Here is a 25,014-nt window from a genome sequence, read left to right as displayed (position 1 = left end):
CAACAGAACTGAACTTGTCATTATTCTTATAAACAAAACAACCTATCAGCCACAGGAAAACTATTTCATAATGAAAGGCACTATGAGGAACAATTATCCACCCTGATTTGACACAAAGCCCCTTCTCATAGAGTTATTTCAAATCCCAAACCAAATCCCTCTCCCCTCTAAGCAGAAGGTGATTTCCTGCACATGCTTTGCAGTCACCACAATGCAGGTGCCAGCAGAAGCAGCTACAGAGGCAGTGAAAAGAGAGACTGCTTCTAAAACACAAGATTGATTCCCCTTCTCTCCCTGCACTTCTGCTCACAGTCCCCTGTGCAGTCAGCACAAGGACTGGGAAGGAAGCTTCTAAAGCAAGAACATCCTGGGACATCCTCCATCTTTACACAGGTCTTGAAGGGAAAATAAATATCACAGAGAAGAGACATATTTGTTTACTACAGGCACCAATTTTGAGAATCTTCTGTGAGCTTAATTACCTGGCTTGACTGCCTCATCCAGACTCCCTAGCTACGCTTCATTTACCTTTTCCATCTCCCCTCCTTTCCCTTTTCCTACTTGTAAGCTCACAGATGCTTGCTTTGGAGATGGTTTATGCATTTACTAATTAAGTCCTGTACCAAAACCCAAAGATATCTGCTGGACCTGCAAACGTTCCAAGACATGAAGTAGATGAATACTAATAATCCAGCCATCTGAAACCATAAACCACAACCTTTTGCAAGCACATGCCAAGGTTGTTCTAGACCATCTCACTGAATAAAAACCAAGCTAGGGAAAAAACCTCCCATTTTCGACTTCCCCACACTCATCCTGAAACACAAGTTTAATGTTCAAATGTATTTCAAAATAAGGCTTTTGGTTACCACAATACCCCAATAGACAAGAAGTAAAACAGAGGCCAGGAGGAACGTACATACTTCATGTCATAAAGTAACTACTGCAGACTACAAGCACACATTTCAACAGCAGGAGGAAATCCAAGTTATTATTCCTAGAGTTGCTTACACTACTTTCTGCAAACATCTACTGAAGCCTTTTGAAATGAAATGTTAAGTGTCTCACAAGAGCAAACAACAGATTAAATGCAGAGCTCCAAAGGAAAATTTCCAGCTCACTTCAGAAAAATTAAGAATCTGTGCTGCAGAAAGACATAACAGCTGACAGGAGATAACTGTTCTGCAGCAGTTCCTCTGAACCCTCTCTACTGCTCATGAGTACAGAGGAGGAGGGAAAGCGCTGCTTAGCTCTTGCTTTAAATCTGAAGCCAGATTTGAAGCAGAAGGAGCAACTCTCCACTAAAAACTCCAGGATAAAGAAACCTCCTTTCTAAACCACCTAGCTGGCTGTGATGGTGCTTGGCTGGGGGTTTGTGGAGCAGTATCTGTATCTGTCCTGCAGCACAAATGTCTCACTAACACCTCAGAGTTACCAGCTGTATTTCACACTAGAATGTGAGGTAGGAAAGTTGTCTGATCATTCTAACACTTCAGCAGACTGCAAGACAACACAAAGGCCTTTCAACCACAATGCAGCTTCAATAAAAACCAAAAGGAAAAGCTTGATCACCAGAGAAATTTGTACCATAGTTCTGGAAACTTTAGATTCTCCAGAACTGAAACTTCAAAAATTCATGGAAGCAGAAGTTGGAGTGCTCATCAAGCAAACAAGCAAGCACAGAGCTGCAGTGATAACAATGAGAACTGGAAATGCTCGGCAGGCATTCCATCTTTATTCACCAGATCACTGTCTGAATGCTGCCAGACTAATTAAAGTCACTCTGTAAGAGTATCACTGTAAGAAGAGACGTGTTGAGTAGCCCATGCCGTGCCTCAGGATCCTTATCCTGTGCTGGAGGGAAAAGGAACAGAAATGCACTTGCAGTGATTTCAGCACACAGCAAGACTCCTGCCACTGTTACATCCTGCAGGATTAATAACCAGCAAGTGGAAAAAGCACAGCAAGCACTGACAGCACTTTCATGGAAACAACAGAGCACGTTCCATAGGATGCCAGCATCCCAGTGCCAGACAAAGCTTTGTCTGGATGCACTGGAAAAGCGGCTGCGTGTCGCCTGCGTCCAGGGCTTATCAGCTCACTGCCAGCAGAGCTGTTTGTTGGGCATGTGACTTTCCATGACCAACTTTTTAATTTGGTACTGTACTGGAGTAACAATGCGTTACATTCATGTCTTAAAGAGCAACCTACAGGGAACGGAGTTATCGCAGGGAAAAAGCAGAGCCTAAACACAGGAGAGCGCCCTGTGATGACACGGGCCTTACAGCCCTTACTGTCCATCCCCATCCCAGCCCTCACAGGCAGGAACTGGAGTGTCCAGCCAGGCTGCCCACCCCAGCACACACACCCTGACCTTGCACAGGGCTGTTATCAGCGCTCTAAGGAGCAGTGCAGAGAGCAGCAGTTCAAACACAACAATCCAGACCTCATTTCGTGAGAGGCAAAGCAGCTCATGCCTTCTTTTGCAAAAGGATAGGGATTCACTTTTTTGTTGAAGTTCAAAAAACAAAACTTCTCAAATTTTCCAAAAGCAAGGAAGAGAGGCTTAAACTTAGAGAGGTAGGGACAAGTTTTCTCTCCACATTTCAAAACACCACTACAGATCAGAGCATGGCAACAAGAAGCACATCACTGTTCCAGTCTGGCCTCTCACTTGTATCTGAGCATCCATTCAGTCCCTCCCACCACCACCAAATTCCTATCCCTTCCTCTGGCACTCACACACAAAAAACACGAACGGGGAAGCTACAGAATGAAGCAAGAACAGTTAAAATGTCTCTGCTGTGTTACTGATCCGTTCACACGAACCTGAGAATAACTTAACACCAGATCACGAGGTGGATGATTAATGGTGAAAGCATGTCCTGTTGTAAGAGGTACAAAGTTACAATTAATATCTAAATAGCATTGATAGGCTTCAAGTTTAACAGTTTGTCATCAGTAGACACAAAGATCCAAAATGTAAGCCTTAGTGTTTCAAAGTTGTCTATAAAGGAAAAATTGTATCTATTTCACTTTCACTCCATCTCAGAAGTTTTAGCATCTCGTTAAAAAGAGAACTGGCACGCTCAGCAGCTATTCTGAGTCACTGGCCGACTTCCTCACTTTCCACATCTTTAAAGATAATCACAATGACATCACTAATAATCCATTATTTATCCTGATTCCCATCATCCAGTGACTGAGTAGTTTCAACACTGCCTTTTTCAAAGCTAAAATGTGACAGGAAACAAAATCATACACATTCTTCTTGGACCAAAAATTGCTTTTAAATAATATAGGATGAGAAGAAAAGGAGGGGAGGAAGCCAGAGCCAAAGAAGTGCCCCTCCTAAAGTTTGGAGAACAACACAAGATTTCTAGTATTTTCTCAGGCTTGGTATTTCACACTTATAATAGAGAACACAGACATTAAAAGAATCCAGTATTTTCAGTCATTCATTCCAACATAATTTTTAAAAATTGTTCTCAAGATTCAACTCTTATTATATTTTTCTACAAAAAATCCTAAATTTCATCATTCTGACTTTGCTGAGTTTTGATCTGTGAATCATCAAGAACAACATTCTGTGGCAAATCCAGACAAGCTTTTAAACTAAAATACAAATACATCTCTACAGCACAAAAACAGCCACAGGCACTTTTTAGAAAAGGAATACACTCCTTCAAGGGGCACATATCCCAATGTATTAAGTATATAATGTACATGTAAGGGGGGCAGGAATACACTGTCAGCTTGTCAGAGTCTGGTTGTTTTAATTCAGCTTCGTTTAATCATTACTGCTTCAAGTGCTGAATCTATTTTACTGCCATTTTTTAATAAAATACACGTCCATCGCTTCGTGCCCTTCACCCCAAAAAAAACCGCAGACAAAAAGAAAAAAGAAAAAAAAAAAGAATCAACAAAACAAAAAACCGGACCAACAGGTAGATGGGGGAATGGGGATGAAGTGACCGCCGGGGTCACATCACACCAGCTCTGAGGCAAAGCCGAAAGCCGAAATTAGAGCTGGGAGCCCGGCCCAGCACTGCAGCGAGCGCTCAAACTCCTCACAGAGCCAGAGCCGGTGACAAAGGGAAAACACGCCTTCACCAGCTCGCTCTCTCCTGTCACATCACCCACACCCGGGAATGATGATGGAAAAGGTGAATTTTTATCACTTTTCCTCGCAGCTCCCATCTCCAGAAGGCAGTTGCCCGGCCATGGGCTGCTCTCCCTCCCATCCTCACTGGCAGTGACGGAGGACCCGAGGAAACGCCCGCTCATCTTCCCCACGGGACGGGCCCGACCTCCCCGCGATCGAAAACTCCGGGAAAGAAAGCAGCGAGGGCGGGCGGCGGGGCCGAGCGGCCGCTCCCGCCGGGCCGGCCCCCTCACGCGGGGCCGGGCTGGGGCTCCCCCGTACCTGGCAGTGTGAGACGACGAGGCTCTGGTTGCCTTCCCCGTGATACTTCCATTCATTCTCATCCATCTTCTCCACTTCCATGCCCGGCCCGGGCCGCGCGGAGGGCAGGAGCAGCCGCCGGCCCCGCCGCCTCACGTCGCCACCATCGCGGCTGCGCCGCCCGCCCTCAGCCGCGGGAAGTCCCGCCCGCCGCGGCGCCATCTTGGAACCGGGCGGCGCCGCCACCGCCGCCATGGCGGGGCCGGGCAGCGGGGGCCGGGACAGCGGGGGCCGGGACAGCGGGGGCCCCTCAGACGGTGCGAAAGCATCTCCTGCCTCCGGGAGCGGCCGCTCAGAGGAGGGGATGGTCCCGCTCTGCTCTGCAATGGCCTCACCTCGAGTGTCGTGTGCAGTTTTGGGCACCACGTTATAAAGGGTTTAAGCTGTTAGCATCCAAAGGAGGCCATAAGGATGCAGAGGAGGCTTATGAGGAGCAACTGAGGGCATTTGTTTTGTTCAGCCTAAAGAAAAGGAGGCTGGGGAGAGACCTCGTCTTCATCAGGAACTCACCCAGAGTGGGATCAGGCACTGAACCAGCGCCCTTCGGTCACAGCCCCGAGGCTGACAGAGCCCAGGGCGAGTTTGGACAGTGCTCTCAGGGTGTCCAGAGCTGGACTCTGGTCCCCATGGGTCCTTTCCAACTCAGTACGTTGGAAGTTCTACACTGCGGAGTGCCCATGTAATGTACTCAGTGTGTGGAAGGTGAGCTCACAGCATTGGCTCGGCACATGGTCCAACACCCAAAATAGGGGATGTTTTGACCCCTTTGGGATTGAATTTCATAGAGTCACAGAATCAATTAGGCTGGAAAAGACATCCAGGACCATCAAGTCCAACTTATAACCAGTCACTACCTTGTAAACCCAACACTAAGTGCCACATCCAGTCTTCACTTAAACACCTCCAGTTACTCCAGTGACTCCACCATCCACCTGGACAGTCCCAATGTCCTTTCAGCTGCAGTTCCCAGCTACACTGGTTGGAATTTTACAGATGTTTTCTCTTGCAGTCAAGCATCTGTTCAATTAGCTTTGTGCTCCAATATACCAGGTCATTCAAATACTCAATGTTACAAGCAGAAAGGAGAGCATCTGTGTAACCTTCTTTAAAAATTAAACATTAAGCTATTTCCCCAAGTATGAATATACATATACACGATCTCTGATAAATAGATAACAATCTAAATATCCAAATTCCCTATCACAAACACAGGATTAAATTCTAGAACCCTTAATCCAGTAATTTTTATGACTATGAGTTTTGACCACAAGTAGTGAAATTTACCCTTCAATGACAATTTCAAAACAACCCCTAAGGGCTCTCTGAAATTCCCCCTTTTCTTTCCTGCTTCCTCACAAGGCTCTTCATGACAGGGGCCAGGGTGACACAAAAGGAGGTAATTAACACTGGAAGCTTTCCTCTGTATAAAGAACATTTGTATAATTTGGATAGGACCCAAACTCAACTCTCTATTGCAGCTTTTCAAAAGAAAGTCAAAGCAAAGTAAGCCATGCCTTTTTTACAGAGAGAGAAGATGCACCTAGAAGGCTGAAAATAAAACTTGCATAAATCTGCAATGAGTCATTGATCTTTTTTTTTCATGTGTGTGGTGTAACTTAAACACATCATCCAATTTGACTAAACTTTAAAAAATGGGGGTTAAACAAAATATGTTCTAAAATACTAACTGATAATCACTTTTCTTTTTTAGCACACTTATACATGCCTACATGAAAAAGGAATTCTTGCTCCTTTGGCCATTTGATAAAGATGAAATGATGATTTCTTTAAAGTAGGTTTCTATCATCTGTGTTTGCAAAGTTTCTCTATGTTGTTACTAGAAATGCATATCTAAAAATACAAGAATTAACCATACTATTCTGACTTTTAAGAGTGTTATAAAGAAGTTGCACTCAGGACTGTAAGACTGTGCTATTTATGATATATTCATTAAAAAATAACTGTACTTCAGGGAAATAGTATTTGAACACTTATTAGTCTTACACCGAGAAATACATAGGGAAATAATGCCAATGTATTGTCTTGCAATGGCAAAACTAACTTGTCTCGGTTTTAAAAGGAACTCTAGCATAGCACATTCTTTCATAGTTCTGAAAAATGCACACCTACAGAGTTAGAGGTTTGAGTGCACAGGTAAACAACACTGAGAACACCAAGTTTTAACATACTCCTTCTCTCTAGCAGGGCACTTCCCTCTCCACCTTTTCCTCCAGCATTCCAAGGCGCACAACCAACACTTAGGCAACTTAAGGCGGTGCTCTGAAAATACGCTGGTGAAACTTAAACCTGGAGGGACCAAAGCCTATTTAACATATGTTATTTCTCCCTGCCTTATCAGCTCTTATGACTCATTTCATGTTTTATCTACAACGTGCTTGGACTGAAGTATCAGAAGCTTTGGTGCTATTAATGATATTCAGGTATTGCTTAACTGGAATTCCCCTGTCAGGTGGTGTAAGTACAGCTGGTGTGGACATACCTGGATGGGTTTTAATTAGGTGCCTTGAGGTCTGCAGAGCTCAGTGACCTGCAAAACCCACCTGGGGATCTCAGCAGATGGCCAGGTATCCTGTGCTATTTCAGTATGTAAATACATGAGTTTAACACTGCAGCAGGAATGAATAATGTAATAGTACCCTCAGTTCTCAGCCCCCACTTCATCCCCTCAGCAGTTCTTTTTTTGATGCCACATGAAGGAGGCAGGAGAGCACCACAGACCTGAAATGTCTTTTCCTCAGAGTGCTGTAACTGCATTGTGCCTTATGGCACAGTCCCTGCTTCTTGGGATACTTTGGTATTAGGAAGTCATGGACACTGGACTCTCCCATTTGCCATCTTTTGCAACTTGTAAATTCACCAGGGAATAAGAATGAAATTTTAAGAACAGTCCACAGTGCACTTTGAGGAGAGAAAAAAAATATCAGGCAAGTATTTAATGTTAACATTCTTTGATACAAAAAGTTCATTAAATCCACATCTGAGGGGAAAAAATAGCATTACCTGAGACTTGGGATAAAATTGGGTGCCAATAATACAAAGGCCTTGTAAGCTCATGAGAAGGATTTTTGCTATAATAGGAACATCTTAGTTCTCCTGGTTCCTAGAATAAAAGGCTTCTATATAAAAGAAAGGATATTTTGTTCTTTATGAAAAGATTAATCATGACACAAAAGATCCTATCCTGTGACCTAGAAGCATCTGCCTGGAAAAAAAACAGGTTTAAAAATCACAAATTCAAGGCAATGACTCCAAAAATATTAAATGGATTTGATAATACCACAGTGAAATTGTGCTACAAAGTACTATTACTATTTGTTTTAAATCACTACACCATTTTCAGTTTCAAAAGATAGAATTATGTTTAAATAGGGTTGCATTTCATGCTTTTATTATACTCAGACCAGCAGAAATGGAACATATTTATGAAGCTCACATCATTCAAATTTTCAAGCCTTGTTTTTTTTTTCCTCATATCAGAACAACACCATGCCATTGTTATTTCTTGAATCCCTGTTTTTTCTACATAATTTCACACACATACTAGAAGTGGAGGAAATTTTATGCTCCAACTGCCATTTCACCATCTCACACTGGGAATCACTGAGCCTACAAAAATATTAGAATAGGACCGGAGTATGTCATTCAGTGGCTTTTGTAGAAAGCATATGTGATGCTTTGAACCACAGTAAAATATTGTAGAAATAAAGGTAGTCATGGCTTCAGGAACAAGGCTGTAAGTAACAAGAACGGTGACTTTATGTGAATAAAGATAAAGCCACATTTGTATTGTTAGCAGATAAGAGCTTGCACAAACCTACCACAGATACAGATAAACAGATATTATAAGTACCAAGAATTTTAATTGCTGCATGCAGTCTGAGTGAACTATAAAGTTATAGCCACAGCAAAAAGAAGAGCTCTGTACTGTACTTCTAACTCGAAAGAATTTCCAGGACAGACAATATGTTTTACACGTAGACAAGACAATTTAAAATCATTTCCTATGCACAGGACGCCTGTATCTTTACTGAAATGAAAAACAACAATTTACCAGTGGGACTTGCCACAAAATACAGATAAATGAAAAACAGTGTTGTGATTTTTTCTGACTGGTAAGAAAAGCAGATAAACTGTAGGAGGTCATTAAAGCAAAAGACTGTGAGAAATCCTAGTAGCTTTGACAGGGTATTAAGGCAGAAAGGAACGAGACCAACCCCATCTAAGCACCTCCTTAAAGACTGTTCTTAGAGCCTCTAATCTGCCGGGAAGGAAGGAAAGATGAAGGGATAAAGAGCTTTTAGGTCTTGCCTTGTATTAAAAGACATACCAGCAACTAAAAACCAAAATTCTCTTGCCACAAAGAGGCAAAAGCAGAGCAGTTCCATAGCCTGGGCAGAAGTCAGGTAGCCACAGGACTTGTGGTGCTTTCAGGCCTGGCCAACACTCCCCAGTGCAGGTACTTGCTGTTAAATTACACTGCTTGCTCACCATCAAACACCTCTTGCAACTGCTCCTGGGAAAACACTTTGTGTGCTGTCACAAATGTACCCCAGCCTTGTGCCCAGCCCTTGGCCCTGTTAATGGTTAAAGGACAGCATTCAGCTTCTCTTTTGACCCCAGTGAACCTGTATGAGCCTCTTTAAGCAGGGAAGATGACAGGTAGATTAAACATGTCATTCAGCTAAACCACCATCATTTGGCAACGCTTCTGTAGGAAACCTTGAAACCTTCCTCGTTAGAACTTTTAGTTCACTGAATACAAGGTCTCCTGAAGATAAATTACTAATTAGTGTAAATATTAACATTTCAGTTTATACCCAGAAATGCCAAACTGTAATAGATGAGAAACACCAAACAGCAATACAAAGCGTGGTACAGACACACTGGGCATCAGCTTCTTTTGTACTTACTGAGAAATTCAGCTTTATGTTCCTTGGCACAGCTATCAAATACTTTCAAAGACAGAGATCCTTCAATTCATACTCACTACATTTTATTGACTATAATGTTAATAATTTTGATGTGATCTCAGTATGCAAATGGCATCATAAAATTTAATGTTCCTCCCAACCAGCTCCCTTGAAGAACCCAATTTACTGGAATTGTCATGATTGATATTAATAAGCAGAACTGATAAATAGCCAAGAGACAACTTCTCCAATTCTAAACCTCACATTGTCTGTCATCTCCAATACATAAACACAGATGCAATGCAGTTCCCAAGCAGAGACAGCAATATAAACATTATGAACCTCAACAGGGTGATCTTGGTCTCCATTCCAAATCAGGCCATAAATATTCCCATCACCTCTCTCACATCACCCTTCACACATGGACACCCATGATTCACCTCAGAGCAGATTATTCATCAAATTAATGGTTGAGTTTTCTCTGGTGGGATTTTTTTCCCCAAAAAATTGTTTAGTTGAGTCAGCAGAGCAGCGTGACACACGGCACAAGCACACAAGTGCTGCAGCCGTCACTGGAGGAGGAATGGGAACACATCCCAAAGCGCCCGGCAGCGCGGGATTTGCCATTCTGCTGCCGCTCACTCTCAGACCACATTAAGCTGATTATGAAACTGCACTTTGAGCAGCTGCAGAACCTCCTGGCAGGGTGAACACGCAGGGCCCTTCCAAGGAAGGGAGAAAACACACAGAAGGAGCAGATATCTCTGGGTGTGCTCTGAAAAAGCAGCAGAGAGCACAACAGTGAGGAAATGTTTTGAGACAGAATTATGGCTCGTTCAGCAGTGCAGGAGCTGTTACTGACACGGGGTTTGGGTTGGTTTTCTCCTTTCTCCCCCAGAAAAACACGTGTATTTGAGTTCTCCCATGCCCTCACTGCTCCAGCTACCCAGATTATAAAAGAGAATCGAAGGGAACTGGGCCATCAGAAGATCAGTAATAACACATTCCACTAAACTTTATTGACTTACAACAGCTGTTTCAAAGGTGACAATCTACAACTCTCATGATTAAGGTGGAACGAAGTGGATACTTAACAAGTGATTACAAGATCTGTCTGACTGATCATGTGCCAAAACCAGTGCAATATCCATGGCAATAAAAAAACTTTATGATATTGTTTCGCTTGTGTACTCATATTATGCTTTTGTTCCACGTCACACCTCTCCAGTACATTTCCAGGAAAAAAAATCCAAGTTGTTTGGAAAAGAGGAACTATTCTTAACAGTGACAGAAAGATGAATATACTGGAACATATATATATATATATATAAACACACCCACCTCCAGAGCTCTCAAATCAAACTTTTTGGCGAGGAATTAAATTTGATTGAGTGAGCATAAATTCTAGATTAAATTCTCCACTTATTAAAACAGAATCAGGCCCAAAAAGTGAAGTCCCTTCTCAACCAAAGCTTGGCACCTTGGAAGGTACAAATCCATCTGGTATGAATTTATAACCTAAGAAGTTATACCTTGATCTACTTGATAGCTGGTTCTGAACCCATCTAAATCTGTGACACAGTGTTACAGTGGGGAGAAAAAAAAAAAAATAAAAGGTAGGGGGAGGCACTTACATTTACCAAGTCATACCTGGAGACAGGCATTAAACTGCAGTTTTTCCAGGGGCTTACAGTGTTGGAAAATAGATAAAATAGGAAACAGCCTCATCTGCTGGTTTAAGGAGACACTATCAGGTGCATTACTATTTTTTTTCCTCCTTGTACATCTCCTGGATCTCATAGAATAAAATCTAGAGGATTGAAATTTGGGTTTATTTATTTGTTTTTCAGTAGCAAAGCCATTTGAACACACTCTTCATATGATTGGGGGATCCCAGGTAATTCAATGAAAGGAGCAGCTCTGAATCTCTTTTCTGGTTCCTGGTTGTTAATACAGACAGACACATCTAAAGAGATTGCTCAAAAGCTTCCATTATTTAAGTTTCTTGTAATTTTTCTGAAGCTTCACAGTGTTCCTAAATAAGCTATTCCATGGCACTGTTTCAAACAGAAATGTTTGCTGGACATTTTTGCTTGTTTTCTCTTGTTTGTTTAGGAAGTTAATCAAAAAAACAACAAAAGACCCTTCTGAAATAAAAATATTATATGCTGATTTATCTTATTAAACTTCTTAATTAAAAAGCTTTAGCATTGAAACAATAATGAAGAAATCAGTGGGAAACAGTATGGGATAACAGGTCACCCTGAGCTTAAGAATTTATTTTTTTACTGTCTTTTAAGTCTCAAGGCACCAGAAGATGGAAAATAACAAAAGGAAAAACTTAAAATAGAAGTGAGGTTTATAGATGGCAGTTGTAAAGATGCAGTCAAAAAGTAGAAAGGAAGACAGAAGCAAACAATACAAGAAAGGTGCAGAATATCAAAGATCTGAAGTCTGAACTGCTATTTTTTGAAAGCAAATTGCATCTCAGAGTTTATTCTAGAACATAATTTATCATGATGTGAAAATCATACCATAACTATTCCTTATGAAGGACACAGCACTAAACCAAAATTGTATAGAGAGGCTTTAGAGGAGATTAGATTCACATAGACTCAAAGGAGAAAACGCCATTTCAGAATAACCCGTGATATCTGCCAAAATCTGGTACCAGAAATTGCTCACAAAAATTACACAAAAGAAGGGAGCAGCCTAACCAGAACTTACCTGTTCTCTGTACAGTTATACATACATTAACCTTCCTGGACACCTCCATGCCTCTGAGAGTGAAAAAAAATATTTATTAGAAGATCCTTGTGCAAGGATCACCCTATGATCATTCAGAGTAAGGGACAAACATACTGATTTTATTCTCTAAGCTTTTAGCCTTCCCCCAAATGCATTTTCTTCCACTCTGTGAGCATTTCCCAAGGGTCCTTCTGAATTTTGAGAAAAACCTGAATTTCCCTTTTATTTCCCATCACATCCATCTTGTGCCCCCACTCCCCTCAGGCATCATTTCACCACTCTGGGCTCTTCCCAGAGGGGATATTTTGCAGGATGTTTTGGAGGAATGCCAAATAACCCTGCTTGTGCATTATCTCTTTACTGAAACAAGAGATTATTGAAATACTGGGACAGAGCAAAGACCTCATTGGAAAAAAATCCCACACATAAAGAGCTTGATCTGTGAGGAATTTCTCTTAACTAGCAGTAGATTTGGGAAGTGAGGCTTTATTTCATAACCAGAGGTGCTGCACTTGATGAGCCATAATTTGCTTCCTGCTGGAGTATTCTTGCTGTACCATGTTCTACCAGGAGAGTTGTTAGAGGTTATTGGTTATTTCTGTACATAGATAAGCTTTACAAGATCTTGATGATAGTCACAAGATCTCCAAAATAGGCACACCCATGTACATATTAGGAATAAAGTGAAATGACAGCAAACTTTCACAAGCATCTTACTGTCCTTTTGAACCATGGTACATGCTATAAAGTGAATTGTCCTTTTCTACTATCAAAGTCTCAGGCCCACTCCTTCACATTACTGCCAACTTAAAATACCCATTTGATTTCACATATAGTTCAGTTAATTCTTGCAGAAACAAACTAGAAGATTTGGTTCTAAGAAATATTTACCTTTAGCAAAAGTAACCACTCCTCTGCCACCAATGTCCTAAAGCAATCACTCCAAACAAGACACCTCAAGTAAAGGAAGTGTTACTGTTTTAATTTCAATTAAAACAAATGTACAGGAACCCTTTTATATGAATGGGGAGTTTATAAAATACATGAGAGAAAGAGCACTGACCTACTGCCTTATTTGGTTTTATATGTAGATGGCCACAAAGGCACCAAGTAGACATAAAAACATTGAAAAATAGTCTCTCTTCCAAAAGGTATAAACAAAGATGCAAATAGCAGGACCATAAATAAATCATGAGAGTAGAAAAAAAAATTTCCCCAAGACTCTTACTCATTAAAAATCTCAGTCTTTTCATAAAGAGGATGAAACTGCCTTTAGATTTTGCATACAAGGTTTTCAGTTCCTCTGTTTTTCGGCAGCACGGTGAAATGTTTGTCAGAGCACAGGACTGCAGCCTGTAGGTGGTAACCTGCCTTTCACAGTGTCTCTTGGGTGTCCCAGTCCTCTGAAACAGGGAAAACACTCCACAGCTACTGAAAAACATTGTGGAAAGGTGAGAGCCATCACTGATGTGGCATGCGCAGGAAAGAAGAATATTGGAAAAAACTAGAGAACAGTCTGGCTGCATGAATTCCATTGTGAAAACAGTGCTTACAAATTTAGGGGGAAAGAAGGAGGGAGGAACAACACTCAGTGATTTTCAAACAAAAAGAAACAAATTCCACTTAAAGACATCAGGAAATGCTCGGGGGGAAAAGGGTTAAAAATTGCAAATTAGGCATGAAACAGGAGACAATATGTATAAATATAAATAAAAACATTATAAATAAGTATAAATGAAGAATACTTACTGGTGCCACAGTTTAACATTATGTTTTGGGGCTGCTACTTCATTGGCAGTTTAAAACCAGAATAAAACTAGCTGTAAAGAGGCATAAAGCTGAGATGCTGAAAATGGAACTCCAGCTTTAATTATGTGCCTGAAGCAGTGGAAATAATTCATCACAGCAACATGTTAAATATTTAGTTTACAAGCAGTTACCCATACCGGGAGAGAGGTTACAAAAAGAACAATAAACCAGCGCTGTCACCCCAAAAAAATCCAATCTACAGAAATATTGAAGTAACCACCAAAGGGAAAAAACTGCTGTAAAATTGCAAGTATTCTAAAACTGATTAGCAGAAGGTATATGAAAAAAAAAGTGATTAGTATTTAAGATCCTGTCTGATATGCTGAATACGTTATGAGTAATTTTTTTTTTCCAAAAGCGTAATTGTTTGCCCCTGCATAGTTAACAAAGCTGATACCAGATCTCAGTATTCCCAACCACAGTTCCCTATGAAGTGACAGTGGGACAGATAATTCTCTTAGCAAAAGGAGCCTCCAGGCCATTTAAAATACTGCTGCCAGTTAGAACAGACTACAAAAGGCTCATTGCAATATTGTGTTACACTGGCCAGTCAAAAACAGGAGCTGTAATAAGGATAGAAAGAAATGCCTCATGGAGGCCCTGGATTCACCTTCCCTCTTCACCCAGTGCTGGTTACTGTCCCAATTGATTGTCAAGATGTGGCGTCTGCCAGTAAACAAACATTAACTTCATTTCATGTTGATGCAAACGTTTAACAAATTTAATGAGAAAAGATTATGAGAGACACATTCTGGAAGGGAAGCAGGGAAGGGGAAAGGACAACAAGCACTGGTGTGTGCTTTTCTGCTGATTTCTAGTCACAAACTCAGACAGCCCCCTCTGGATCACAGCTAAAATGAAGCCCTTTGGAGATGCTCAATGTCCAGTGTTTTAGAACACATCTAGAAAAAGAATCAATATTAAAGGTTTGTGGAAAGGAAAGGAAATATTTTAGAACTGACACACACACAGCTTCCCTGAATACCCCATCAAGCCATATGGTGCACACACACAGTTGTGACACAACACAGACAAATTATTTTCCTTTCTACTGAGGTGACTCACAGAAGAGCTCAGGTCTCAGCTACAATTAAATCTTCATTTGATCCTTCAGCAATTGGAAGCAGCTCCATGGATCTAACACAGGGCTCAATTAAACAGTGCAAGTGCCTCAAGTGTTCATCCAGCCTGAGCCAAAAGGCTTTTAATGCTAAACACAGGAGGGATTCCACTGACTCCTACAGAAGCAACAACTTAAAAAACATAGCATTGAGTTATTGAAAACGGCCTATCAGAGACATTAGGTAAACATCAGTGAAAAGACTAATGACAAAATCAAGTATTGCATAAATTAATGTTGTTCAGAAAGACCTCCATCCATCAAAATAGCTAATCCCATCTCCAAGGTTCAGTACTTCCACTAAATTCAAGTACATATTTAATTACTCTTAGTTGATGACTTAGCATGCACATGTCAGCCACTTCACAAATTAGCTCACAAGCCACATTAAAATATCCAATGGTTTCGGTATCAGTCTATCACACTGAGGCAAAAAGAAGAAAACAGCCTTCTCCCAACACATTTATACATCTTTTTCCTATCCATAGGAAAAATTAATTTCCAAAACTCTTGCTTCATCCCTTAACACGCAGTCAGGAGAGATGTGACCTCTGGCATATACAGAAAAAACCCAGCACACTTCCCAGAAAAGAGGATTTGCATGAGTAATACATTATTTTGAATCCTAAATCAAACATCATCTCATCATACACATTAGAATTCTGTTCCCATTTATTCTTGATAATTCAAATTCACAGAGTGAGATAAGGCAAATCTAAGGGGTCGGCTTTTATAGTAATCTTTTCCAAGAATATTTAAAAGCCAAACCACTGTAGTTATATTCTTTTCCATCACTCCTGCATGTGTATTTATGCAAATTTAACCCTCAGGTTGCCTATTTGCAACAGAAATATTCACAGAAGATTGTTTTGATGCTAATGATGCTGTATAAATAATATGTAGGGGACTAGTGCACAGTGTCAACTGCATATTCATATCATAGATATGTACAGTTATTAAAGTAGAACTTCATAGAAAAATGCAGAACACTAGAAATTCTTATTAGTATTTTAATCACCTATATGCAGCACGCAAAATAAAGTTTAGATCTTGTGGGTAATGTAATTTCTAAGTATCTGTAAATACTTATAAATTACAGACAGGTTCCTTTCTCTCCTCGGAGTCTCAGTGGAGAAAAGCAAGTTCCATGGTAGCACCCAGTATTAAATAAGTTCAGCAGTTTGAGGATACAACAATCTTGCTTTTATGCAGCATTCTCTTCAGAAATGCTGCAGCAAGCAGGGCCCAGACAGATCATGAAGTATTTTCTGGTGGAACCTACCCTTTTCCTCAGTTTCTTGTGGGTTTGTTCGCTTTTCCATGCATGTAGCAGAATATCCTGGGAGTTACACAACTAATCAGTCATCTGAGGCCAAAGTCACTAATTGATCAATTAAATTATCAATTTAAGCTCAGTTTGCAAAACTGGGCTCTTGTCTCATCATTCTCCCAAACATCATTCTGCAGGCACAACTCTACAGCAAAAAATGCTTTATCAAGTTCACTGTACTCACTGCTACTCAACTACAAATAAAAGTTGTTAAGAATTTATTGTCTGAATAGTTCATATTGAAATGTGCTGCATCATAGCATCTTCAAAGACTGAATTTACTTTTATATATGCATTTTTCTTTTAAAAATGTGTTTTATTTCAGAGATTAACTTTCATACTTGGCATATCTCCAGGTTTACAAACTTATTTCTCTACATTGAGTATTTATTAGCACTAGAGCTTTGCTTGAAACATTATCAAACATTTTGATGACTTAATATTTCTTCTCCCTACTCTGTTTTGAAGCTCTTTTATCAAGAGAGATATTTGCAGCTTTGTCTTTCAGCGACTTAAGACTGATTTGCTGTTTAGTTTAGCTGAACAGACACTCACAGTCTTTTCCAGCTTTTATTTATTTGGATTTTTAAGAACCACTGTGAAAAATAACTGATAGTACATAACAGCTAATGAGGCTATGCAAATATCACCATTGATAATCCAGAGCTCAGGAGTTCAAAGCAATGACAACACCAAGGTGGTCACAAATCACAATTTAGTTTGCCCTCATATTGCCTCCTGACACTTTCTAGACATTGATAGTCTTGCTGTTTACAAATGGGGGACAACTGAATTATGAAAGATCTTTCCATGCAATTCCATCTCAAATACATTGCCCACCAAAGTTACCCAAATTACAAGCTAAAATCAACAGTTTACTTCTCCATGAAAATTGTACATAGCCTTCTAACAGAAAGCAAAATATCACTTGTTATTACTGGAATAAATTCACTCCCCAGCAAGAACACCATGAAAATAAATAAGTCTATTACTCCTATAGCACATATATTACTAAGAATGACTGTAGAATCATGAGGAAAATTATTTATAAAAAGTATCAACCTTATTAGTCAGGAACCAGCACACCTCTATTACCCAGGAATACAAATCTTCCCACTCTGCCATGGCAACATGGATCTGCCCGGAGAATCACACAGACAGTGTGTTGAGTGCTGCAACACTGAGACGTGAGGCAGAAATTAAGATTAGATCCAAATTCTGAGTCAGAATTAAAGAAAACCAAGGTGAAACAGGAAAAAAACCCGACACACACAGATTATTGTGATGTTTAAAAAAAATTATGAAGGAAACTAAAATTGTGAGAGAAAAATCCATGGTTGCAATGGCTAAGAAAACCAGTTATACAAAGGTAAAGATCTTTTAAGGTACATCAGCATTTAAATGAATTCTAGTTCTGAAAAGAGGAAGATGGTAAAATTACTAAAGGGACCAGCAAAAAGCTGGAAGTGCTCAGTAAACATTGCCTACCTGTATTTGGGAATGTGGATAACTTTATACTGCATGAGGATAATGAAATAATGGAAATGTATTTATGCTAGATCAGATAATATAAAAATAATAAATTTTAGGATTTCATAAGGAAAAACATAACCACAAAGTCTAGAAAGTGCCCAAGAGATCTGCCTTAGGAAATCAGTGGGACCCCAATATTTATTTCCAGTGCACGTGGGAACAAATAGAAAATTTCTGTAGAGAGTGTCCCGATGTGAAAAAATTAACAACTAGTAATTGCAGGAGACTTACAAGACTTTTAATCATGGATTAAATGTAAAGAAGGAGGTTAATTTATCAGGTATTAATTCACTTAATAATAAGAGTATAATTCAAAGGAGAAGCTACAAAACAAACCTGGGATTTGTCCTTTGTGTGAGCAATCACAATCTCATTATTTAAGTTTTTCACTAGGCACTTCACCTAAAACACGTGGCATTCTAGACAAAATAACAGTGAAGAACATGTTACAGTAATTAAAAATTAGTTAAGTGAACGCCTCATGTTTTTAGCAATTCTGTCAGGACTTGTGCATAGTTCTCAGTTAAGTGAAGCTCACAGAATTGTCAGTGCTGGTGAACTGCAAATTGTGGTGGGAACAGAGCAATCCTGATCAGTTGGTTCACTGCACTCATTCCCTGGTAACACATTCTCAGGCACATATTAAAAACTGCATAAGTACTGGCACAAAGCATGTATATAAATCCCAGTTAAAAGAAAATTATTTATGCTCAAACTTTAAAAACTTAATCTTTTTAATCTTTTAAATACAAAAAACAGGCTTAATTTGATGGCAGTATAAAGTGCTACACTCTGAAAAGCCTTTCATTTTGAGGATAAGGAAATAAGGACACCAGTGGTTAGAAACTAAACATCCCAAATTTTGTATTTTAATTTACCTAGCTCTAAAGGTAATAGAATCTGAAACAAGTACAGGCAATCCCCTTATCTCTTGAAGTTCTCTTAGCAAAATCATTCATCTCTGTGCTCTAGGTCCAACTAACGAGTCAGGAGGGTGATACACAATAATTGCAGTACAGAGTGGTCAGGCTGTATAAACTAGCAGGACCTTCTGTCTCAGGTGGATTTTACCACTCAGACAAATGTTATGTAATTAATTTGGCAGCAAGGCACTATTTTGGAGAAACAGGTAAATGCAAATTTTTTCCCCTCTATTTCAGCTTTAGTTATCCAACAATTAACCCATCCTCATCCAAAGAAGCATGTACTGCCTCTTCTCCATGTATTTTTACTCCTTCAAGGAGGCCAGCATGCAATAATCCTTCCTGCAGAATACAAACCAGTTCTAGGTCATGACTGATGAGATGTGGTCAGTCTTGTGTGACAAGTACATCATTTTAAAGATGTTAAGATTTTGCCTTATTGGTTGCAACAGCAGAACATAAAACAGCCGCTTTCAGAGAAAACACAAAGTTGACTTTCTTTACCTCCTCCAAATAACTGCCTCCCTGGCTTACTACCAAGCGCTCTATTCCCTGAGAACAGCTTTTGTGCTGTCAGTACATCTTTGACATTTTTTAAAGCAATGGAATGCAGTTCTAGATGGCACAGATATCACAGTATTTACTTGCAGCTCAAGTGTTTTCTTTGCTTCAGTGGGTTTTGTTCAACTCCCCTGGTGACCCCCACCTGTTTGTCTGCAGAGTGACTTCAACTCTATGCCAGTAGCTTAAATATATGAAATTTAACTTGCATTAAATTGCCCATTCAATGGCAGACATCAAACCTACAGAGAGCATAGGATACTGGAGATGTGGGATTATGTAACATCTATCCCATTGCCTTGGAGAGGATTAATAAAAGCAGCAGAATCCATCCTGGCTGGATTAACCCAGGCTCTTCTGTGCTTTTACATGGACAGACACCAGGCAAGAACAGAACATCTGAAGAACCTGCTGTACCCTCCTTCACCCCAAACCACACCCAGCAGCTGGAAATCATATCCTGTCACCCAAGTCATCTTCAATTCTTCCACCTTAAGTGTTTCTTGCTATGGAAAACCTCTTGTTAAGCTGAAGGCGTCATACCCTTCTTTTCCAGTGGGCTGTTAATATAATGTACAGCAAGGCCAATTACCTTCCAAATGAAGTTTAATCAAAGAAGGCACCTCACCCTTAGAAGATTTAAAGTTATTCTGTTCAATTACTGACAAATGTGTCAAATACATCCCTTAGAGGTCCCAAGGAAATAGGATTACCCACACTGAATACTCATCAGAGAGGAAAAGGAAAGTATTACTGCCTCCTCAAGAGAATAAAACAATGTCACAAGAACCGATTTCCAATCTTATCTAATAAAAAGGCAATTTGCCAGACCTTTAACACCCATTTGTTAAACTAAACCAGAAATTTACTGGAGTGATAGACTAGAAACACACAAACAATTTTTAGAGTTTTAATTACTAAGAAAATTGCACTATGCATTTCTTCCAGATTAAACAAATACCACTAGAAAAGCCTGCCTCCGAGATAATGAGCAAAGAGCAAGAGGCAAGGCACAGCTTTTTCCAAGGCAAACAAAGAAAAAACCTCTTTGTGAGCTGGAGTTCTGCCCTTTGCAGTTTGCCCAGACTTGCCCCTTCCCTCACTGTATGTTCTACCATGTTATTGACACAGCACAAGAAGGGATTTTTTGCTGACATACTCACACCAGACAAAGCTCCCTTTCATCAAGTGTTCAACTGTGCTCCAGCACCAGGCTACAGAAATCAGCAATGCCAGGCAGCCTTCTGTGGCTGAATAAAAAACCAGTGCTTCTTAGAATAGGAATCACAATACCTGCAAATTAAATCCTTTACTGGGATAGCAACACTGAGAATCCACATAAAGCAGCAACAGGAAGTTTTGTTATTACATCAAATCTATTGTATTTGATACCTTCACTAAAACTTGCACCCAACTGGTATTAGAGACCCTGACAAAAACAAGGAACTCAAAGCCAGAAACAGAAGGATTTACCTTCCAGAAAAACCAAGGTAGTTACAGTACTGATGATCATTTTCACTCAAGCTTCCTACACGGTGTAAAGTTGCAATTTTAAACCCAAACTCCATTTCCTTATAAACTCAAGTTGGTTGTGAGATTTTTGCAATATATCAAATATTAGAAGAGTACATTTGCTTCCATTCAGCACCAAAAACCCCATCCAGCTGTACACAGATATTATTCAGCTGAAGACAGGTAGCCAGCAAGCTTTCCCAAAGCTGAGTGTTTTGTTGTGATCTGAAATAAAGATTGATGTTCACCACTACACCTCTTTACAAAGCTTTCTGCAATTATTACAAATGCATAGAGTAAGCTTTGAGAGCAATGTTAAAAGCCTGGGGGGGACAAAACAAAAAACCAAAACAAGTCTGAAGCATTTTAAGCAAGTATTTATTTTTCTACTCCCATAACTAGAAATGACAAGACAACTAATTCCCCACTTCTTTTTGCTGAAATATTGGGGTGTGATGGAACCCAGTCCCCAAAAACTGCATGCTTTGAAAGAGGAAAAATAAAGAGTTATTTCTGTGATTTGTGCCTCACAGTCAAACTTGAATGACCCTGAGAGAAGTCTGTGCAGACAAATCACTGGAAATATTTCTGTTCAGTTTGTCAGATCTGTTTCCTAGCCCCTCCTCACTTTGTGTTATTGCTCTGCAAATTGCAGATTTTAATTTTTTCTAGCAAGTACTAATTTTGACTAAAACCCATCATAAAGAGTGCTACAATATTGCTTTTTATTACAAATAGGCAAAACTTTCTCGAAAATATAAATGTGTAAAACAACCCACCGACTGTACAGTGCATTTACAGGACACAACCCAGAAAGGAACATGCAGTGTAAAGAACTGCTCTATACATTTAGCCCTTGGCCACAAAGAACTTGGCAGTACTACCACGACTTTAATGACGAAAGGGTGAAGAAAATAACTAAAAAACAAAAGAGCTCAGTTACATCTAACTTTGCCATGAGGTTGGGATACATACAACATCGTACAGGGAAGAGCTGTTTTTAGCTGGAAACCGTCATCATGTTGTAACTCTTGGAAGGGCTGGATCTGCCAGTTCTCCACTCCTCTTTGCAGCTGGTCCTGCTCTCCAGCTGTTTGGTCGCCTTTCCCCCAGGCTGGGGGCTTTCGTACAGCACACAGATAGACCCATCCTCACCTATGCGATAGGACACTTCGAAGGGGTCGACCCACAGCGTTAATTCGCTGGGTAAGAGCTGGAAGAGCCTCTCGTGGCTCAGTCCGATCATCCCCGCCGCCTTTCCTATCAAGGGGTCCATCTTATGGTTGATCCTGATGCAGCGGTAGCCGGAGCCCTTGGAGGGCACCAGGGGGAACCAGTGGTGCTTGTAGTGCTCTGCGGAAAGGAACAAAGAGGAGCTTCTGCGCGGGGCTGCGCTCCGCCGGACCCCGCGCGGTGAGGGAGGGATGGAGGGGTACAGGGGATGGAGGGGATACAGGGGATGCCATGAAGGGATGGAGGGGAGGGATGCCCCCGGCACTCACCGCGCATCGCCTCCTGCAGGCACTCGCGGAAGCACCGCAGCTGCTCCTCGCCCACCCCGCCGGCGGCCCGCAGGAGGCGGGTCACGAACGCGGCCGCCGTGGAGATCTCGGTCCTCATGTCCGCCCCGGCCCCGCTGGCAGCGCCGACGGCCCGGCCCGAACCCCGCGGCCGGGGGCGGCTCCGCGCAGCAGCCGCACGGCGCGGGCGGGACGGGGCGGGTTTGTTGTGCTGGCGGCGGGGCGGGACCGGCGCGGACACACGGACGGCCCGGCACACGGACGGCCCGGCACACGGACGGCGCTCGGTGGCCCCGGCCGGACGCGGCCCCGCCGCTCGCTGACCCAACGGAAATAACGGGTGGGACGCGCGGCCGCGCTCTGCCCCCGCGTCAAACCCTGCCCAGCTCCTCTCGTCCCACCGTCAACTCCATGCCAGCGGTTTTCCAGGCACACAGCGCCGGTTTCCTGCCTCGTTCCCTCTTTGCTCTCGTTTTTCAGGACTCAGGAGCAGCACAGACTAAAGACCCCTCTCCACTCAGACACAGAGCTCCGAAGTCACCCTTGAAGTGTGGGATTTCCTTTCCATCTAGCAGCAAATGATGAAACTCTTGACAGTGCCCAAAACTCAGACCATTCCTCTCCTAACCAACTCTCAGGTCTGGATCAAGATGCTATTTTGTTAGAACAAATTTTCACTGAAGTCCTATTTGTGTTTCAGTACCTCATACTTTAGGAATTAAGCTAAAAAAGCAATCTCTGCTGGAAGCTGGACTGATTCAGTCATCCCCTTACTTCTGTTTTGATTTATTCCGTGTTTTGAGAATCAGAACACAAAACACATTCATGTCCAGTTTCATTGAAGTAAGGGACAAAAACAACACTTGCATTGGAGTTATGGAATCCTTCCTAGCATTTAGAATGAACGTACCATTAGCAGCACTAAGAACTGTCCAAATCCACACAGAAGTTATTAAACTTAATGTTTAATTGTGCTGAAGAGCTACCCCCTTCCACAGTGTGTGCACCCAAATTCCCAGTTATCCCAGTGATGTTACTCTTGAGTCAGTCAAACAAGATACTGCTAAAGCCAAGACAGACATTAAGGGCCCTGGTTTTAACTTGCATGTGAGAGACTAAAATAATGGTAAGAGCGGAAAGCAAATGAAAGATAGCAAAAAGTATTGTAAGACTCAAATGGCAATGCTAAAACTGCTCATGTGGATTGAGGGCTGACACCTGGATGTCTTAGTCATAAGAGGAATACTCAAATGAAACAAGAAATTCTGGCTATAACAATCAAAAGATGTCACCGTTTCAGGTAGGGCTAAAGCCACACTTTGATTTCTTGTGTTCTCCTCAGGGGGTTTCAGATTAAAGGCTCAACATAAGCAAGGCACAGAAAGGTGAGAAATCAGCAGATATGTAACTGTTTGACTTTCATCCCCCTGCCCAAAAGGCAGCTGTATTTAAAGCTGATTCTGTATCTCAGACTTACTTTGTTTTTATTCTGATCCTCTGCAAGTCATTTTCTCTTTAGCAGGAGCACCTGATAGAGGAAAACAGAATTGGTATCTTAGTTAATCTTGTTAAAAAAATAAAGTTTGTGCAAGTGTTCTACTATTCTATTTTTCCTCAACTTCAGCTAGAAGGAGAAAGTAAAACTGAAGGTATATCACTCAAACAGTATACTGTTATTTAAAAGCAGCAATAAAGAAAAATACTAATACTAGCACAATGCTATTAATTTATTAGGAAAAAAAAAGGCCCAAAAAACAAACAATAAAAAACAACAAAAAGCCAAAATCCAGAATTAAGAACAAGTAACATCTGAATCAAGTTCCCTAAGATTACTTAAATTAAGCTCTCAATACGGAGATAAACAATGGAAACAGAGCGCTAGGAATTGCCAGGAGAGGTTTTAAACTAAACAAACAATTTTGTTTTTAACTCCATCTCCTCAAAGCATCTCTGTCTAAACATAAAGAAATTGTTAAAAGCAAGAAGTAACTTTTCTTTATGGCTAGACTACAAACATTATGTTGCCGTTCCCACTAGAGGGAGAACAACATAATTCCAAGCATAAATAATGGTACATTCAGTGTTTTGAGCATCAAACCTACCCACAATTTCCCCAGTTTGGTACATAACTGTAAAACAACTTATTGGGAAACAAAAATAAACCTTCAAGCAGCACCTCAAAACTGAAGTGACACAAGTGCAGCTTGCCTTTGAGGCTGCCCCTTTTGTGTGCACCTGAGCTGTTCCCACCTGTTCCATTGGGATCACCTGCTGCCACTGGAGCACAGCAGGGAGCAGTGACCCTCAGGGCTTTCTTCGGGCTTTGCTAGCTCCTCACTGCTCATGCAGGGCGTGGATAAAGACAATGACCCCCTAGTGATAATCTGATTTTCCTGCATGGAATGGGAAATAGCGAAATGAACAATAGAAATCAGAATTCTCTGACAGAATTGGAAATATGTGACACTAACACGGTGGTTTTCACTTAAAAGACCATCAAGGGATTTGTAACCTGATTGATAAAAATTAAAATAATTAGTAGCCCTGTTTTAAAAATGTGCT

The 25,014-nt window shown here is 41.0% G+C and overlaps 2 protein-coding genes across 2 annotated transcripts in view; both read right to left on the bottom strand.

Moving 5' to 3' along the window:
• IPPK (inositol-pentakisphosphate 2-kinase) overlaps window positions 1-4,562 on the bottom strand; it is a 29,850-nt gene extending 25,288 nt beyond the window's left edge. Inside the window, exon 1 of the mRNA XM_033071192.1 lies at window positions 4,427-4,562. Within this exon, the coding sequence (XP_032927083.1) occupies window positions 4,427-4,507 (81 nt within the window). The 5' untranslated portion in view covers window positions 4,508-4,562. The remainder of the gene's footprint in view (window positions 1-4,426) is intronic.
• Window positions 4,563-21,289: 16,727 nt separating this feature from the next.
• On the bottom strand, window positions 21,290-22,765 carry LOC117002601 (protein BTG1-like). Its single transcript, XM_033071887.2, has 2 exons — window positions 22,435-22,765; window positions 21,290-22,285 (listed from the first exon to the last, which is right to left on the bottom strand). Exons 1-2 carry the CDS (start codon window positions 22,550-22,552, stop codon window positions 21,933-21,935), a joined length of 471 nt encoding a protein of 156 aa, XP_032927778.1. The 5' UTR covers window positions 22,553-22,765; the 3' UTR covers window positions 21,290-21,932.
• Window positions 22,766-25,014: the final 2,249 nt, after the last annotated feature.

The sequence above is a fragment of the Catharus ustulatus genome, chromosome 13 (genome assembly GCF_009819885.2).
Source record: "Catharus ustulatus isolate bCatUst1 chromosome 13, bCatUst1.pri.v2, whole genome shotgun sequence".
NCBI classification, from domain to species: domain Eukaryota; kingdom Metazoa; phylum Chordata; class Aves; order Passeriformes; family Turdidae; genus Catharus; species Catharus ustulatus.
This window is presented reverse-complemented; position numbering and strand designations above follow the sequence as displayed.